The sequence below is a fragment of the Temnothorax longispinosus genome, chromosome 10 (assembly GCF_030848805.1).
Source record: "Temnothorax longispinosus isolate EJ_2023e chromosome 10, Tlon_JGU_v1, whole genome shotgun sequence".
Classification (NCBI taxonomy): Eukaryota; Metazoa; Arthropoda; class Insecta; order Hymenoptera; family Formicidae; genus Temnothorax; species Temnothorax longispinosus.
The window spans coordinates 20,443,982-20,463,438 of NC_092367.1; the positions used below are offsets into that span (position 1 = coordinate 20,443,982).

Genomic DNA, 19,457 nt, shown 5'->3' on the forward strand with positions numbered 1-19,457 from the left:
TATATACATATGTATTATTTGTATGTAGATGGATGTAGATTGCATGTACGTTTTATCGGGCATTACATATTGTTCTTTTTTGACACACACAGGTCGAGTGGTTTTGGAATGGTAAACCATTGCGAACAGGATCTCGCTTCCGGACTTTTTGCGATTTTGGTTTTGCCATTTTAGAAATCTCTCCTATCTACCCTGAAGACTCTGGCGAATATAGTTGTAGAGCGACAAATGATTACGGCGAGGCAGTGACGACCTGCACGATGAAGTGTACAGGCAAACGTAGTATTATTTTGGAATCTCAGTTACCCAAAGGTATGGAGAGTACGATTGATAAAATCGCTGAGTTGGAAGGTCTTGGGGCAGTTTCGGGTCAGATCAGTCCCGAGGATGACACTGGTAGACCGCCAGAATTTATCACGACTCCTTCCGACTTAACTCTGGCCGAAAACTCTCTTGCTCACTTCGAATGCCGGCTACAGCCGATTAACGATTCCAGCATGAGAGTCGAATGGTTCCACAACGGCAAGCCTCTTCTCGCCGGTAGTAGAGTCAAGACGATTCATGACTTTGGTTTCGTCATTCTAGAAGTTGCAAATTGCTATCAACGCGATTCCGGCTTATATACCTGTAAAGCCACAAATCGTCATGGCGAAGCCACAGTATCGTGCAAGCTTCAAATTCGCGGGCGTCAAGGTATAATCCTGGAGCCTCAATTACCGAGTAATTTTAAAACCGGCACAGAAAGTATTCAGAAATTGGAAGAGTCCCTATATAAGAAAGACGAGATCTTGGCGGAGGAAGAAACGCCGAATCCACCGAGATTTATTGTCGAACTTAAAGATATCGAAGTCGAGGAAGCTGGACCGAGTCACTTCGATTGTAGAGTCGAGCCTGTGGGTGATCCTACTATGCGTATCGATTGGTTCCACAATGGACGACCCTTCGCGACAGGCTCTCGTGTTCATCAAATTAACGATTTTGGATTTATATCATTGGATATGTCGTACACGTATGCACGAGACAGCGGCGAATACGTCTGCAGAGCTACTAACAAGTGGGGCACTGCTACGACCAAGGCCACCATTACTTGCAAATGTAAGTTGTACAATTTAATATTTCAAGCGTAAAAATATATACACTTTTACACATAACTCGCTATTATAATATAAAATTATAATGTGAAATATTCTCCTATTTCTTTCTGTCCTGTTTCCTTCTCTCTCTCTCAGCTAAGAAAACGATAGACTTTGACTCTCAATTGCCAATGGGAATGAGCGGCGAAAAGCTAAAAGAGCTGGAGCGAGGACCGGTCTCTCAAGCTCCCGCGGAAGAAGCACCGCGACAACCGCCTCGTTTCATCACGCAAATCCAATCAACAACTGTCGACGAAGGTGAACCGGTCAGATTCGAATGCCGTGTAGAGCCTAAAGAGGATCCGAATCTACGCATCGAGTGGTACAGAAATGGTAAATTGATACCTGCTGGGCACAGATATAGAACGGTTTACGATATGGGATTTGTGTCGATGGACATTTTATATGTCTATCCCGAGGATTCTGGTGAATACGTTTGCAAAGCCATCAACGACCTTGGAGAAGATAACACTCGAGCTGCCGTATCTTGCAAGAGTACGTTATGAGATCTTTTACCAGGCATTTTTCAAGCCAAATTACAATAGCTGTATCAAAGCCGATTGATCAAATAAATGTTTCTTTCACAGAATTACCGAGCATCATTCTGCAAAATCAAGTACCAAAAGGTATGAAAAAATCCGAGGCCTTGATGCAAATGGAAGCGACAATTAAAAAGTATACTTCGGAAATTCATTTAACTGAAGACGATCTATATGATGCGGATAAGAAGCAACCACCTCGTTTCGTCACGCAGATTCAAGATCAGACCGATCTTATTGAAATGAATAGTACCAAGTTCGAATGCCAATTGGCGCCCGTGGGTGATCCAAATATGAAGGTCGAATGGTTCTTTAACGGGAAACCATTGCCCCATAAAAATCGATTTACGCCTATTTATGACTTTGGCTATGTAGCTATGAACTTTGGTTGGGTCTATCCAGAAGATAGTGGCGAGTATCTATGTCGAGCTACGAATCTTTATGGAATGGACGAGACTAGAGCTATAATCAAAACTGCGGGAAAACCAGGAATTATCTACGAGTCTCAACTTCCAAAAGGCATGAAGAGCATCGAGAAAATTAGAGAAATGGAAGCAGCATGGCAAATGTAAGATATTATTTTTGCGTTTCATTTGTGTACGATAAAAACAATTTCGAAATGCGAAAAAGATCGTTTTCCGCATGATAGATTTATTTGTTCATTATAGCGAGAGATCGTCGCGCCGCGCCGTGGCAATGCGAAATGGCAATGTGTATTATTTAAAAAATTATTCGCAATTATTTATATAGTGTACCCGAAGAGGAAGGTGAAGAAGAAAAAGTACGCTCGGCGCCTGTTTTCGTGAGCAAACCAGAACCGGTAACGGTCGAAGAAGGTGATTGGTCTAGATTCTGTTGTCGAGTCACTGGACACCCAAGGCCTCGAGTTATGTGGGTAATCAATGGACATACGGTAGTTAATGTAAGTTTCGAAATACTACTTCAGATACGTTAAATAATGTCGACGTCTCGCACGGAAATATACTATATAGGTAATATGTGATTATATTAAACTTATATATCTTCCTTTTCTTTTTTTCTTGCAGGGATCCCGCTATAAACTAACATACGACGGCATGTATCATTTGGATATACCAAAGACCAGACAATACGATCATGGTAAGGTGGAAGTGATTGCAAGGAGCTCCGTTGGCGAAGCACACACGGAAACGACTCTAACGGTCAAGCAGCGAAGCGACGACTACCGTGGTGTATTGAAAAATTCACCAAGACGTAAGTTTTCGCTCCAACTATTATACACATATACGCTCGTGAAATCTTCGTGCCTCACAATAAAATAAGATATACTTTTATAGAGCACTTAGATATTGTATATAAAAGGGATAAAAAATAAAGATAAAAAATGTACATTTAATTAATTAATTGATAACTTGCTGCAAATTTTTTGAAAAGTACTACGAAGAATTCACGCGCAGTATAAAACGTTGAACGGGTTACAACGATACAGATATATCACACGTGAAAATGAGAAAGAAAAAGCGGTTGTAAGCCTCCAATAACGATTCGCGAGAGGCGAGCGTAGATTGGAAAGTATCAAGCAACCGAAACACAGTACATAATATATATCGATACGACACATGCATTCTATTCGAATACAGAAAACACTCTAGACCATTCGAACATAAATGATTCCTTCCTTCCCGCTCTCCACATTTGGCACTACAAAGCCACGAAAATCACCTGAAATCCAACAGCTTCTTCTGCTTCTCCTTCTTCTTCATCATGGTTGGAAATATCGACGGAATAATTTGAGCGATATCATCTTAGATCAAAAAGGTATCGTATCTCTCACATCGATATTCAGGTATGGAAAATATAATTGTCGGAAGAACGTTAGTATTGTTTTATATTTTATTAATATTTTTTCTCATAATTAAATACGATCATATATTGTTGCGCTGGAGAACACGGGTTTATTGCTCATTAGTGTAAGTTATTTCACCTAAAATCTCAATTTATTTCACTTGATATATATATCTTACATTTATATATTTATACTTATCTTTCAATCTATATATAACTTATTTATTTAATATTTGTTTTTATTCACTGCATTATAGGCATCATAATACTTTCTTACTATTAAAATAATTTACATCTAGATGTCTAGAAAGTGCAAATATCGAGCAGATTTCCGTATCTCTCAATATTGCGCAATCAATATGATTTGATCCTAATCCCTGTCATGTGTTTAATTTGTTGTTTTTCTTGTATCTTTTCTGTTTTTCTGTTTTTCTTTTCTTTTTCTCTTTTTATACTCTTATGCGTTCCCCGTATTACCTATCCTTTGATGTCTCGCACAAAAAGTAGCGAGCGATTGTATGTTAAAATTAATTCGTCGAAAAGGTGCAAAGTTCGACGGATTATATATAATTACTTAGTTAATCAGACGGAAGAACTTCGCAGTTCAGCAGATTTATTTCTCTTTCTTTCAAATTCGAAAAGAAACCCTTCTCATAACACGAAGGCAAGCACGTTCATAAGAAACAAATGATTTAAGTCTAACAGTGTTTTCGATAATATGATAAAGCAAAAAATTTCAGAATGTGTTAACTATTCGAAATTTCCATATCCAGCTCGATTCCTATTATCTATTATCTATTATCTAGGTGTCGTCGATATGTGTTGCATCGTCGTTCACGTACTGTGTCTTAAATATCGTGGTTTTCAGTTAGATATACTTGTTTCTTCAGAGAAACGTACAACATTGCTTCAACGAGGTATTTAAATTCGATCTTGTAATAAATTATAACGCGAACAATAATCAATTACATTTGTTTTCAAACAAAAATGTATGAAAATACATTTTCGCTGATAAATTGCAAAAATGCCTCACTGAAGCTGTATTCGCTGTCGAGATTGAACTATAAATCAAAATGTCCGCACGCGTTCTTCTTTACGCGAAATTTACGAGATGCACGAAGACACATAGATATCATGTGTTGTTTCTTTAGCGTGGTACGATTATGGGCTAACACAATATCAGTCCGAGCGGCAAGACACAGAATTGGAGCGTGTATTCGACGAACGTCATCAAAGCGTTTCTCAAGGAATCGAAATTGCCACAGAACATCTTGGTACTAAAGTTATCAAAGAGCCTGAGACCGAGTGGCAGAAATCCGTCAAGAGCAAAAAGAAAGAAGGTTATTACAATAAACTGATGAATCTCGAAGAAGAACAAATGCTTAAAGAGACTAGATTAAGGGAAGCTTCGCATCAATTCGCTATTCCCGGCGACAAAGTTGTCGCACATTCCTTAGCAAAAGGAATGGCCCAAAAGTATGAGGAAAGCTTGTAAGTATATTACAATAAATATTTGATAATATTACCGACCTATATACGAATAGTAATTCTTTGGTGCAGTAATTATTCCTAATTGCTAATTTCTCGTTACTAGAGAGGAGCAACCTCAGCAAGAACCGATACAACCACCTCCAAAATATGTGAAAAAACCGTTTGTTACCGAGGTGGATATAGACACAGAACGAGTTAAGGCCACAGGAAAATATCCTCCGGAACCGTCCGAATCCACAGTTCATGGTCGCGAAGTTCATGTTGCTAAACAAAAACAAACACAAAAGGAAGTTAAGGGTGACGTAGAAATAACGAGAAAAATTACTGCAACAGAGACTACAGAAGTAGAACACAAAGCGAAGACGCAAGAACGCATGGTGCAAGGTCAAGTCAAACCTGCCAAACCGCCTGTTTTCACGAAGAAGATTCAACCTTGTAGAGCATTTGAGCAGGAACAGGCCAAATTTGAGGTTGAATTCGATGGCGATCCACTACCGACCATCAAATGGTACCGCGAAGATTTTCCTATACAAAACTCAGCCGACCTTCAAATTTATACCTTCAGCACCAAATCGGTGTTAATTATCAGACAAGTTTTTATGGAAGATTCTGGTGTCTTTTCCGTAATCGCTGAGAATAGAGGAGGAAAAGCCAAATGTAGCGCCAATTTAGTCGTAGAGGAACGTAGAAGGCAGCCTGGACGAGGTGGCGCGGTACCACCCAGTTTCTTATCCACGATCCAATCTGTTTCTGTTGCTACTGGACAACTCGCCAGATTCGACGCCAAAATTACCGGCACTAAACCTCTGGATGTTTATTGGCTCAAGGTAAAACACTCACGTGAGATATGTACACACTATGAGTTTGCCGATTCGGTTGGTGATTTTACGCGCGCATAGTATAAGAAATTTAAATTAATTTAAATTTGTGAATACCTTTTTTTTTATTGTAGAACGGCAAAAAGATAACAGCGGATATCCGTTACAAGACTTTGGAAGAAGATAATATTTATACACTTTTGATCCTGGAAACAGTACCAGAGGACACTGGCAAATACGAATGTGTTGCGATTAACAGTGCCGGAGAGGCACGTTGCGAAGCGGAATGCACTGTTCGCGGACCTCAATCTCCAACAAAGGTCGCGAAACCTACAACGCCAACGGTAGAAAAAGCACCAACTGTTCTAGAGCCATTAAGAGATCAAACCATTAAGGAAGGAACTTCCGTCGCTTTCGCCTGTAGGATCACAGGAAAACCTGTTCCTACTATACAATGGAAGAAAGCTGATAAGGTATCGAATGCTACAATAATAATACACTTCTTGGATGCTAATAACATTTTTTTTATAATTTCACTCGAATGCTTATCGCGATTGCTTATCGTGTTTTGCATAGGTCATCAAACCATCAAGGTACTTTCAAATGCAAAAAGAAGGTGATTTCTGTACTCTGAAGATTTCTGAAGCCTTTCCCGAAGACGAAGGTGTTTATAAATGCATCGCTAAAAACCCGGCTGGTGAGATCACGACGTCTGCCAATCTAAGAGTTCTCGGTAAGACACAAAAAGAAAAAAAGAGAATAGAAATTTTTCAATTTCTTTCTTTTTCCTTCTATCAACGTACCACATAAAATTAACGCGCTACTTTTCTCCACTCTCAATTAGCGCCCGACACAGCTGATGTCCTGCCAAAATTGACACCTTTGAAGGATCAAATAGTGGTAGAAGGACAGCCAGCTCAATTTAAAACTCAAGTGAGTCCGGCAAAGCCTAAACCAACGATTCAGTGGTATCGAGAGGGTGCCTTGATCCCACAATCACCAGACTTCCAGGTAAATATCTCGCTATTGTTCTCCCGTGAAACATCGAAAGGGATCTCATGTTTAGACGTGATACTCAGGGAAGGCATGGCGTATCGTTTTTTCAGATGATTCACGAAGGCAACAATGCGGTGCTACTGATAGCAACCACCTACGAGGAGGATACTGGCATCTTCACTTGTCGCGCTACAACTTCAGCCGGTACCGTAGAAACGTCCGCCAAACTCATCGTCAAAAGTAAGAACTGAATCAAAGATATAGATTCGATTGCTAACACGACACGCGATTGTTCTTATATTATATACATCTCCGAGAATTGCCGGGGACGAACGTATACTCGAGACAGTGGCATGACAAATTAATTAACATTAACAAGTCAATAATATTAGTGGATTAATGTAAGTCTATTAAATCTTGGAAAAGGTAATATTAACTCTTTTAGTCTATACTGCCTATTAGTATATATGTCTTACATATTGATTAAATTTCAATTATCACGTAACTCTCTATCTTTGGATATCCGCATAAGCGTAACACCTTGATGAAAGAATTATAAATTATTATAGTTTTCGAACAAATTAATTCTTTGTTCTTCAATAGCAATAATACAGCAAAACGGATATAAAACTGATGTTGATGTGGAGTGATCATTGAACTTAAGAATTCTTCCAATACATAATTGACCATTGCTAATGTATACACCAATTTCCGTCTAACGTGTTCATTGCGACTAACGTCTTTACATCGTCTCAAGTAGAGCCGTCTCCGCGCAGCGCGATTCGCAATCCGTAAATAGCTACTCGTATTTTTACTTTTGTGCTTTATTGTTGCTTTCCTTGAAATAACGTAACATACCGACCTGTCTTGCTAGATTTCTCAACTTCCATCTCAAACAAATCTCCTCTAATAAAAAATATCGTGCGCGCCCGGGGAGTTTGTACTAACTTATCATATTTTGCGAATAGCTGAGCGAGTGAAACGAGAAGTAATTAATAATAATAGGTTGTTGAGAGGCTGCATTATAAAATTGCAAACTTTGCGTGAAAAAAATATCTCAAGACATATCAAGTATATGTAGATCGCAAAAATGATGCCGAAATTAAGGTGCTGCAAAATTAAAATAAGAGTTGAAATTTGTAATGAAATTTGTAATAAAATTTGTAATGAAATCGATCGGAAAAGAAGTGTGAAGCATTTTTTAAAGATCAGCATAGAATAAACGAATGATAGAATGTTGTTACTCCACCTGTACCATCAATATTTATATTTGCATCTCAGGACAATGTAATATCCGCAGCCTTTTCGCAAAGAATACTCTACGAACTTTGTAAATAGGTAATAGCATCAAAAATGTGGAATTTTTTGCGCGATATTAATCTGCAATAACATAATAATGGATAAAAAAGAAGATAGCGGTGCGACTGCGTTGAGTACGTACGTAACTCGTTTACTCGTTCGCTGTATAGTTTTGATGTTTATTATAAAAAAGTATATACCGTAAAAAAAAATATACATATTAATATATATTAATATATATATATATTTACCTACACACATTACACAATTTTCTGACTATATATGTATGCTCACACTTTACAATTTTATATACATATATATATATATATATACATATATATATGTAGGTCCGGAAGTATGTTCCGGGACTTTTATTTTTTTACATCGGTATATTCCAGGACATTTGGCAGTTCCAGGACTGTCCTGGAAAAAATTCATGTCCTACGGCACGTTTCGGGACAATTTTTGAATCTGATTACATATATATGCGTTATATTCCAGGACTGTACATTTCAAAAAACGTAAACAGTCCCGGAACATACCTCTAGACCTACATATATATATATATATATATATATATATATATATATTTATCAAAAAATTTATAATGGCACACATATATATACGCACATAAAAATATCATCTAACGTCCTTACTAATCAATTATTTATTGTACAATGAAAGTCGCAATAAAACCGAATGTTCTAAGTACGTCCAAGTCTCGTTTGTTGCCGTTTTGACAACCATCGTTTCAATTATTTGAATTATTAATATGTCGTTAATCTTTATCGTAAATGATGATTTTAACATAAACCATAAAGAATCTTTGAGGCGATGGTAGATTCTGGTCCAATATAATGTAAAACGTATGTAAAATTTATATAATTATTAATGAAATATATTTTTACAAATTCCGCGCTATGCGTAAATTATATAAATTTTTGCATTCGATGCTTTTTTAATGAAAAAGAATGTTAAAGTAAAAAGTGCCTATCATTAAAGGAAGGAAGATCTTTGTAACAGAAAATGTTCTTTCGTTAAACTCTCTCTCTCTCTCTCTCTCTCTCTCTCTCTCTCTCTCTCTCTCTTTCTGAGGTGTGTCGCGTGCGAAAAAGAAAATACACAATATGTATTTAACGAGGGTTAAATAGTTTATATTAAAAGAAAAGTTTCACGATAAAAATAAAAATTTCAAATTTTTCTAATCTTTTCTTGATCAGATACTATATAAGCATAATTGGGGTTTAATTAGTGTTTCAGCACATTTGCGTAATAAGTAAACACGATGTTTCTATAAAAATATAATAAGCTCGCAACTGTACACGCGCGCGCACGCACACACACACACACATACACACACACACACACACACACACACACACACACACATAAATATATATGTCAGTGTATAAATTATCATTTAAGTATTGTATATAATATATACATATATATAATATATGATAATTTACATTGACCGTTTCTAATGTGCAGAACATGTTCCGAGCAAAAAGCAGTTGCAGTGCCGTGTGCACACCGGGCCCTTTTCTTAGGCTATTTTTGAGCACGTGATGTGTATTACATTACCTAGCTATATTTGGCCGCCGGTTCAGAACTCCGCAAAGATTCACCGACCACGTCAAGTCGTTCGTGTTCTTGCTTACAGAAACTATTTAAAGCTGACGTATAATCTATTATTAATGTACTTTATATTTTAAACGCTTTTACTTTCTATTATTACTTAATAAATTTAAGAAATTGCAAATTTATTTTACAGTTTGTACATAATTTGTATCTCAAAATGCATCACCGTGCACATAGATATGCCTCCAAAATCTTTAAACTGTAAATATTCGAGCGTATTACATGTATCACTAAGATTTTGTTATTCGTGACAAATTTACGTTATATGTATGTATATATATTTTCTCAACATAAATAATTTTGAATATTCGTTCCTTGTGGCCAGCGCTAAGTTGTTAGGAGATTCAGATATCGAATTGAACAAATATATTTCCGAAAACACAATTTCTACTTCTAATTATTACAACTTGGAACTAATGGAGAGAAGTTTCCCGAAAAACCGTACAATATTTTTCGCGTCTTGAATGCGATATTTCATGGATATTGTGAAAAAAATATATACATATGATATATATTCTCAATAAATTTTGAACTACCTTGAAGATGGAACGACAGTACTTCTCAAGAAAACGAATGGACACGCTGACTCATCAAGGAGATATTCTTTTCTGTGGTCTATACCTGTTTTTGATTCCAAATCGCCATCTTCGCTTCGTCAGCACAGTAATTTCGGAGGAAGCTGGCCGAAGTAGACTATTTTGGTTCCGTCTTGAGCCAGCTGCTAGTGATTCAGTCATGCCAGAAATAATACAGGGAAGCGCGTATCAGCGTACTCCCTGTAAAACGAGTGAAAATTATTTTTAGTAAATCAGCAACTTGGACTTCAATCAAGATATACCTCATACGTTGCAATCGTTTAATGCAACTGTTTATACCTACCACAGTGCGATTGTATTTATTGTTAGTGCAATCAAAATATTTCTTCATAATTCTTGAAATACTTTTCTATAATTTTGTTTTATTTACTCTACACAATAATTGTAAAAATAAATATTAAGCCTGGGCTAAAAGAAAATCATTCGCTATTTATTTGAAGATTAGACAAATAACAATCTATTGTTGCTTTGCATTTCTTCAATCTATTTATGTCATTTGAATAAAAAATAAAACATTCACTCACAATTAAAAATATAGTACATCGTCATCGACTGACAATATAATATTGCTATTTATATTGATTTATTTATAAAAAATATTTATATAAAAATTAATTTTTTAGTTAATATAAACTTATTTGACAATGAAAAAAGTCGATACATAAAATGTATCATATTTTTAATATATAATGTAAAAAACATAGTGGTTAATATGCCGCATTTTGTATCGAATAGTCATGAAACTTGCGGGACAAGGTATAGAGAAGAAAAAGCGAATGCGCATCTGCGTTTATCTCTGTCTTTATTTTTAATTCTGTGCATAATCATATTATAAATCTTATCTTACGTGATTCATCTAATAAACTATGTTACCATGCAGAAAGTAGTACATCTCTGCCCTTGTATTCATTCACTCATCTGCATCTGCATTCATTCATATAAGCATAGTTTTTTTTAGCTTTCCGACCAACGTTCAACTGTAGATAGATAAGTTTCCCAAGCATAAAACGTTACAGTTTTCTCATTAAACTCTTAATATCATTATATCAATAATTAAATAATAATTGCATTTTATTTGACACATACACGTACAAATACACACTTTGATTAAATGGCTAAGAAAGAGAGTTAGAAAACGTTTTATATATTTGGGAAATAAAATTAAAATATGTAAAAAAAAGATTATGTAAAGACAAAATATTTAATATTTTTGAGCGTCCGAATCATTTACTTAAAACAGCCCTCTCTCTCTCTCTCTCTCTCTCTCTCTCTCTCTCTCTTTCCATATATATATATATATATATATTGTGTTGAACAATTCACTGCCCATATGATACACATTACACAATATATTGTATAATATACGAATATACATTATACAACACAAATATTTTAACTGCATCACTTTACGATGATAAAATGGATTCTCATGTGTCCAGTTTAAATATAATTGCATTTCGATTAAGCACATAAAAGAAAGAAACTTCTACTGAGATAACAAACGTTAGAAATTATCAACCGAATTTTTTTCTTTCCAACATCACTTTCGATTCGTTTCACTGAACGATGTAATCACTGTCACATCGTCACCGTATATTGTAAGAAGGTGACGACGATTTTGCTCAGTTTTCTTCCGTTCCTTCGTCTTCGCCTTCCAACTGATTACTATTACGACTAGATGTAGCATGAAGTAGGGGCATGCGACTTATACGTTAAGAATCCCCACCGAGAGTTACTCCGCGGGAGACTACTTGAGGGAAGCTTCACAAGCACCGCGAACTCCACGGATACTGCGATTGAACACCTCGGTTCGCGTGATTATACTTAATAAAATATCCATTATCTGAGACTTCTCCTTGTATATATCCTCCGAGACTTGTCTTTGTGTATATTAAAAATAATATGACATCGCGATGTCATCGATCGTATCACTCAAATAGCACTGTATTTTATTGCATTTCGGAGAAAACTCCCACGCAGACGACACGCAGATAACAAACCCTCTAAATTTAGACTATTTAAAAATAACAAAAAGAATGTAGACTTTCACATTTTACATTTTCGCTGTAGACATGCTTTAACATTTGCGTTTTACGTAGGTACAACTGTAGCATGTGTTTAACTGACTCGCTGCTAAACTTTATTTCCTAATATTATTGTCAAGCGACGTTTATATATAAAATCTACATATACCTAAATATATAAGTGTGTATGTATATGTGTTACATTTTAATGTTCTTTGTTAACCATATTGATTAAGAGATTCATGCATTTCTACAATTACTTGTTTTATTAATTGCTATAATTGTCACTCAAAACTACGTAAGTTTTACTATTGTAATATCAAGTGGAGAGACAGATGTTAAGTTAAATATAATCTTTCACAAAAAATTATATCTCTCACATTATATATTAATAACTCGAATAATCCACTTTTCTGAGATCGCTTATCTGGCCAAATGCCTTGATTTCTGCTCTGGGAAATTAATTCGGTCAAAATTCTTGTTATTCGGCAATTACAAAATAAATTTGCAAACGCATTTCTATATGTATACAATTACACAAAATATTTATATATAATCATAATGTCACGATGATAAAAGATTGATAAATTGAGTTTATAAATAAATCATAAGTTTATAAATAAATTTCTTCTTAATTTAATTTAATAGCATATATCATGTATATAATGTAAATAAAGCTTTTCCTTAATTCAATGTACATGGTGTGAAACAAATAGTTGAAAACGTTTAAATCAAATTTAAAACAATTTTCCATAACTTGCAGAAAGAAAAGAAGCCTATTACGCGGTTCCCGCGGAAACGGGTGCCAGTATCGAAGTAGATGCGAAACTTCATCAAGATTTGAAGGAAGATATAGTTCTGAAATCTTTAGCTCTCGACGAAAATGATTTACCACTTGAAGTACAACTTCAACCTGGCGATGAATCGCTGCCTTGGCGAAAAGGACGCATTCAGCCTCGATCTCGAACTCGCGATTCACTTCCATGGCGGAAAGTACAAATAAAATCAAGAGATTCTTCTTTGGATAAACTTCGGGCCTTCGAGAGTCAAATAAAACCGTGGACCGAGGAAGAAGTAATTTTGAAAAAAACTCCCCAGATTATCAAAGATGTAACGACAGAAAGACTGGAAGAAGTTGAGTTAAAGCCGACAAAGATTGAAAAGAAAGACATCTCTGGACCCAGTCTAGAAATAATCAAGTTGAAATCCGTGCCTAAAAAGGCAACAAAGAGCATAACCGAAAAATATGAAAGCGACGATACTGCGAGTGAACATTACGGGGAGCAAGTGGATGTTATTCTGTTAAAAACGTCGCATCGTTTAGATGAAACTGTGTCGAAAATAGAGAAACGCAAGGAACCAAGATCATGGACGGAAGAGCAAATTATGTTAAAGGAAATAAAACCAAAGGCAAAAATGGCTTCCAAAGTGGATGACGAAAAAATTAATTTTCTCGAACAAGAGGACATTTCGTTGCTTACAATTTCAAAGGACGAAAAAATGCAAAAGTCAAGAAAAGAAAAGCCTATCGCAGAAAAAGCAGAACAACCCAAGCCTTGGACGGAGGAAAAAATTGCTTTGAAGAAAGCAAAACCGGAAAGAAAGGAGATACCTAAGGAAACGCTAGAAACTGTTCCATTGAAACCTTCGCAAATAATAAAGAAAGATCTCGTGAAATCAACTTTAGATAAGGCAGATTTTAAACCAATTTCAAAAGAAGAAGCTGAAGCAATTTCAGTAGAAGCAGTTATGCAGATCGACGTTTCTTCAGAGAAAAAAGTGAGAAGAACAAGTAAAGACATGGATAAAACAGTTATAGATAAAACAGATAAATCAAAACCATGGACAGAAGAAAAAATTGTCTTGAAAAAATCTAAACCTATCCAAAAAGAAATCGAAAAAGAGACGATGGAAACGGTAGAATTAAAATCATCTAAATTCACTAAACCGACATCCCAAGAACCAAGTTTGGAAAAAATAGATCTGAAACCTGTCATGAAAGAAAAGGTAAATATTAGAGAAATCGTTAAAAATACTGAATACGTTAAACAGCAAGATGCTTCAATAAGTCAAGTTTCAACTGATGTGCACGATGATACCAAGTCAAAACCTAGTGTAAGCAAAAAACTAGCACAAAAAGAAAAAGCTGACGTCGAAGAGGTTGCAATATATGAGGAGGAAGAAGATACTGCTTTGCTTAAAGTTATGTCAGAGCGTGAAACTATAATTCATAAACAGGTAAAGAAGCAAAAGGAAATGCCTCAAGAAAAATCACAGTTAAAGTCATGGAAAGAAGAAAAAATAATCTTAAAGAAAACAAAGCCGGAATTAAAAGAAGTACATAAAGAAACTCTTGAGGAAATATCATTAAAACCAACATCAAGAACAGACAAAATAATATCGAAGAAAGAATTAGTAGAGAAAGATTTAAAACATGTCAAAATAAAAAGTACGGATTTAATTGATGTCAAAAGGCAAGAAACCGTACCATATCACGAAAAAGAAGATAAAATTATTATCGAAATGGCGAAAGATGTTGAGTCTGCTAAAAAAGTGAGCAGTGGGAAGAAATCTGTTGGAAGCACACCATACACGGAAGAGGAAGATACTACGATCCTCAGCATCGATAGAACCGATGACAAAATCAAGAAATCTAAAAAAGAAGACATACCAGTGCCGTGGGTTAGAGGCAAAAAGGCAAAAGAAAAGAGAGAAGTTCCAGAAATAAAACCATCTCAAGTAATTAAACCTGAAACAAAATTGGAAGAGGATAAGCCTGTGGAGATTTCAGAAGCTCCATGGCGTCGTAAACCAAAATCTCCAATTCAAAAGAAAATTACAGAAGATGAATCTGATAAAGCACAATCTGACATTAAAGAAGTATCCGAAACAATATGGCAAAAACCTGAAAAAAGTAAAACGATAAAAGCTGTTGAAGAAAAACCTCAAATTGAAGATTTCACATCTGTTGTACTAAAACCGGCAAAATGGCACGAAAAATCCGAAGAGCAAAAACCGACAGAAGAAATTGTACTCAAACCAGCAAAACAAATACCCAAAGAAAAAGAAGTATCAGAAAGTATTAGTCTTAAACCAGTAACAAAGGAAACATCAAAACCACTACCTAAAGAAATTAGCAAAATTATTAACGGAAACGTACTTATCGACAAAACGGACGTACCATGGAGACGTGGAAAGAAACCAACACCACCTGAACAGAAACTCGAAGATGTACAGTTACAACCGAGTAAACACGTAGAAAAAGCCGAAGAACCGAAACCTGAGGCAGTCGTATTAAAACCTGTTAGAAAGCTTCTTAAAGAGGAAGTGACAAAGGAGGAAATCACTTTGAAACCAGTGGAAAAGCAAAAAGTTGAAGAGAAACCGGAGGGGGTTCGATTGAAGCCCGTGAGAAAGATAGAAAAACCTGAAGAACCGAAACCGGAAATAGTCGTATTAAAACCTATTAGAAAGCTTCCTAAAGAGGAAGATTCAAAAGAGGAAATCACATTAAAACCAGTGAAAAAAGAAAAAGTTGAAGAGAAACCAGAGGAGGTTCGATTAAAGCCTGTGAGAAAGATAGAGAAACCTGAGGAACCAAAACCTGAGACAGTCGTATTAAAACCTGTGAAAAAGCTTTCAAAAGAGGAAGTGACAAAGAAAGAAATCACATTAAAACCAGTGGAACAAGTTGAAGAGAAATCAGAGGAGATTCGATTAAAGCCCGTGAGAAAAATAGAGAAACCTGAGGAACTGAAACCTGAGGCAGTCGTATTAAAACCTATTAGAAAGCTTCCTAAAGAAGAAGATTCAAAGGAGGAAATCACATTAAAACCAGTAGAAAAAGAAAAAGTTGAAGAGAAACCAGAGGAGGTTCGATTAAAGCCCGTGAGAAAGTTAGAGAAACCTGAAGAACCGAAACCTGAAACAGACGTATTAAAACCTATTAGAAAGCTTCCTAAAGAGGAAGATTCAAAGGAGGAAATCACATTAAAACCAGTAGAAAAAGAAAAAGTTGGAGAGAAACCGAAGGAAATTCGATTGAAGCCCGTGAGAAAGATAGAGAAACCTGAGGAACCGAAACCTGAGGCAATCGTATTAAAACCTGTGAAAAAACTTCCTAAAGAGGAAGATTCAAAGGAGGAAATCACATTAAAACCAGTGGAAAGAGGAAAAGTTGAAGAGAAACCAGAGGAGGTTCGATTGAAGCCCGTGAGAAAGATAGAGAAACCTGAAGAACCGAAACCTGAGGCAGTCGTATTAAAACCTATTAGAAAGTTTCCTAAAGAGGAAGATTCAAAGGAGGAAATCACATTAAAACCAGTGGAAAGAGAAAAAGTTGAAGAGAAACCAGAGGAGGTTCGATTGAAGTCCGTGAGAAAGATAGAGAAACCTGAGGAACCGAAACCTGAGGCAATCGTATTAAAACCTGTGAAAAAGCTTCCTAAAGAGGAGGATTCAAAGGAGGAAATCACATTAAAACGAGTAGAAAAAGAAAAAATTGAAGAGAAACCAGAGGAGATTCAATTAAAGCCCGTGAGAAAGATAGAGAAACCTGAGGAACCGAAACCTGAGGCAATCGTATTAAAACCTATTAGAAAGCTTCCTAAAGAGGAAGATTCAAAGGAAGAAATTACATTAAAACCAGTGAAAAAAGAAAAAGTTGAAGAGAAACCAGAGGAGGTTCAATTAAAGCCTGTGAGAAAGATAGAGAAACCTGAAGAACCAAAACCTGAGACAGTCGTATTAAAACCTGTGAAAAAGCTTCCTAAAGAGGAAGATTCAAAGGAGGAAATCACATTAAAACCAGTAGAAAAAGTTGAAGAGAAACCAGAGGAGATTCGATTAAAGCCCGTGAGAAAGATAGAGAAACCTGAGGAACCGAAACCTGAGGCAATCGTATTAAAACCTGTGAAAAAGCTTCCTAAAGAGGAAGATTCAAAGGAGGAAATCACATTAAAACCAGTGGAAAGAGGAAAAGTTGAAGAGAAACCAGAGGAGATTCGATTAAAGCCCGTGAGAAAGATAGAGAAACCTGAAGAACCGAAACCTGAGGCAATCGTATTAAAACCTGTGAAAAAGCTTCCTAAAGAGGAAGATTCAAAGGAGGAAATCACATTAAAACCAGTAGAAAAAGAAAAAGTTGAAGAGAAACCAGAGGAGGTTCGATTAAAGCCCGTGAGAAAGATAGAGAAACCTGAAGAACCGAAACCGGAAATAGTCGTATTAAAACCTATTAGAAAGCTTCCTAAAGAGGAAGATTCAAAGGAGGAAATCACATTAAAACCAGTAGAAAAAGAAAAAGTTGAAAAGAAACCAGAGGAGATTCGATTAAAGCCCGTGAGAAAGATAGAGAAACCTGAGGAACCGAAACCTGAGGCAATCGTATTAAAACCTGTGAAAAAGCTTCCTAAAGAGGAAGATTCAAAGGAGGAAATCACATTAAAACCAGTAGAAAAAGAAAAAGTTGAAGAGAAACCAGAGGAGATTCGATTACAGCCCGTGAGAAAGATAGAGAAACCTGAGGAACCGAAACCTGAGGCAATCGTATTAAAACCTGTAAAAAAGCTTTCTAAAGAAGAAGATTCAAAAAAAGAAATCACATTAAAACCAGTGGAGAAAGAAACAGTTGAAGAGAAACCAGAGGAGGAGGTTCGATTGAAGCCCGTGAGAAAGATAGAGAAACCAGAAGCATTGAAACCTGAGAAAATTATATTAAAACCTGTGAAAAAAGTTCCTAAAGAGCAAGAAACAAAAGGAGATATTACTCTAAAGCCAGTGAAAAAAGAAGAATCCGTAGAAATGAAATTACAACCAGTATCTGAAATAGTAACAGACATAATAGACGATAAACTCATTGAAGATAAACCAGTAGAGATAACAGAAACTCCTTGGCGGCGTGGTAAACGAACAAAAAAAGTAGTTGATTTTAGGGATGAAGTTACTGTAGTGCCTATTGATCAAGAAGAATCTGTTACAGAGATTTGCGAAGAAAAAGAAATAATGGTAATTGCAACTGAGAATATTCAGGATCTAATTGAAAAAAAAATGGAACCTATGCCATTGCGCAAAGAAGATAAAATAACTGAGGAAGTGATTGCAACAAGTGAAGTTTCGTGGAGAAAGAAAAAGAAAGAACGTCCAAAAATCGAAGAAGAGAAAGAAACGATTGTAAAAGATAAGAAATTACCTGAGGAAGTTGAAATAGAGGTAGTAAGTGAAGAAAAGGTTAAAGAAGACAAAGTTATTAAATTGAAACCCGTAAAGTTTGCGAAACAAATAGCAGAAGTTTCGGAAAAGAAAGATAAAGTCATTATTGAATCGGTTAAAGCAAAATCTAAGGTAATAGAAAAAATGCCCGAAGAAATCACATCTAATATTATTGAAAAGGAAGTTGTAGAAGATGTGAAGTTACAAATTAAGGCAGATATCACCCAAGTAGAAGATCGTAAAAGAAAACGCAGGCAGCGTACTCAAGTCGACATATCAATTACAGATAAAGACAAAACTATTGCTCCAAGATTTATTCAAAAGTTACAACCTGTTATCGCTGAGTTAAAAGAACTTGCCAAATTTACATGTACTGTCATAGGAAATCCGTTCCCTGAAATTTCTTGGTATAAAAATGAGCAAGAACTCCATGCGAGCGAAAAGTATACTATGACTATATTTGAGACAACAGCAACTTTGGAAATCACTAAAGTTAAAGAAGAAGACGCTGGAATGTATTCTTGTAGAGCGTCCAATCCGGCTGGCGTAGCAACATCCACCGTCAATCTTGTGATATTCGGTAGTAATATTATCGAATATGAATTGTTTAATTTTTATGTTAATTTGAATTTATTTAAATAAGATTTATACTTATTGTTTGATATTTACATGTTGTTTCTGATATTTTTCATTTGCTCTACTAAATTTCCGTTATAGATATAGAAATATTACAAAATAACGCTTATATAATCTTTTCATTAAATCAATAATTATTTATAAAATGGGCATGTCCTCTCTATCTCGCAAATACTTAAACGCCTTTATCATTTATATATATATATATAACTTCAAATAAAAAGTTATACTATGTACACAAATGAGCTAA

At 35.6% G+C, this 19,457-nt stretch overlaps 2 protein-coding genes across 5 annotated transcripts in view; one reads left to right on the forward strand and one right to left on the reverse strand.

The window, feature by feature from the left end:
* LOC139820501 (uncharacterized) overlaps positions 1-19,457 on the reverse strand; it is a 132,233-nt gene that overhangs the window by 61,682 nt on the left and 51,094 nt on the right. For 3 of the 4 annotated variants that reach the window (XM_071790836.1, XM_071790838.1, XM_071790839.1), the window contains 2 exons: positions 10,363-10,517; positions 9,685-9,776 (listed from right to left, as the gene is read on the reverse strand). The gene's annotated coding sequence lies outside the window, so the exon portion shown is untranslated. The remainder of the gene's footprint in view (positions 1-9,684; positions 9,777-10,362; positions 10,518-19,457) is intronic. The other variant, XM_071790837.1, reaches the window with a different exon arrangement.
* Positions 1-19,457, forward strand: part of LOC139820497 (titin-like) — an 83,282-nt gene that overhangs the window by 18,417 nt on the left and 45,408 nt on the right. Inside the window, 12 exon segments of the mRNA XM_071790824.1 lie at positions 93-1,095; positions 1,230-1,628; positions 1,721-2,240; positions 2,423-2,594; positions 2,719-2,905; positions 4,648-4,987; positions 5,091-5,814; positions 5,940-6,278; positions 6,382-6,538; positions 6,650-6,816; positions 6,912-7,041; positions 13,125-19,151. Of these exon segments, the coding sequence (XP_071646925.1) occupies positions 93-1,095; positions 1,230-1,628; positions 1,721-2,240; positions 2,423-2,594; positions 2,719-2,905; positions 4,648-4,987; positions 5,091-5,814; positions 5,940-6,278; positions 6,382-6,538; positions 6,650-6,816; positions 6,912-7,041; positions 13,125-19,151 (10,165 nt within the window).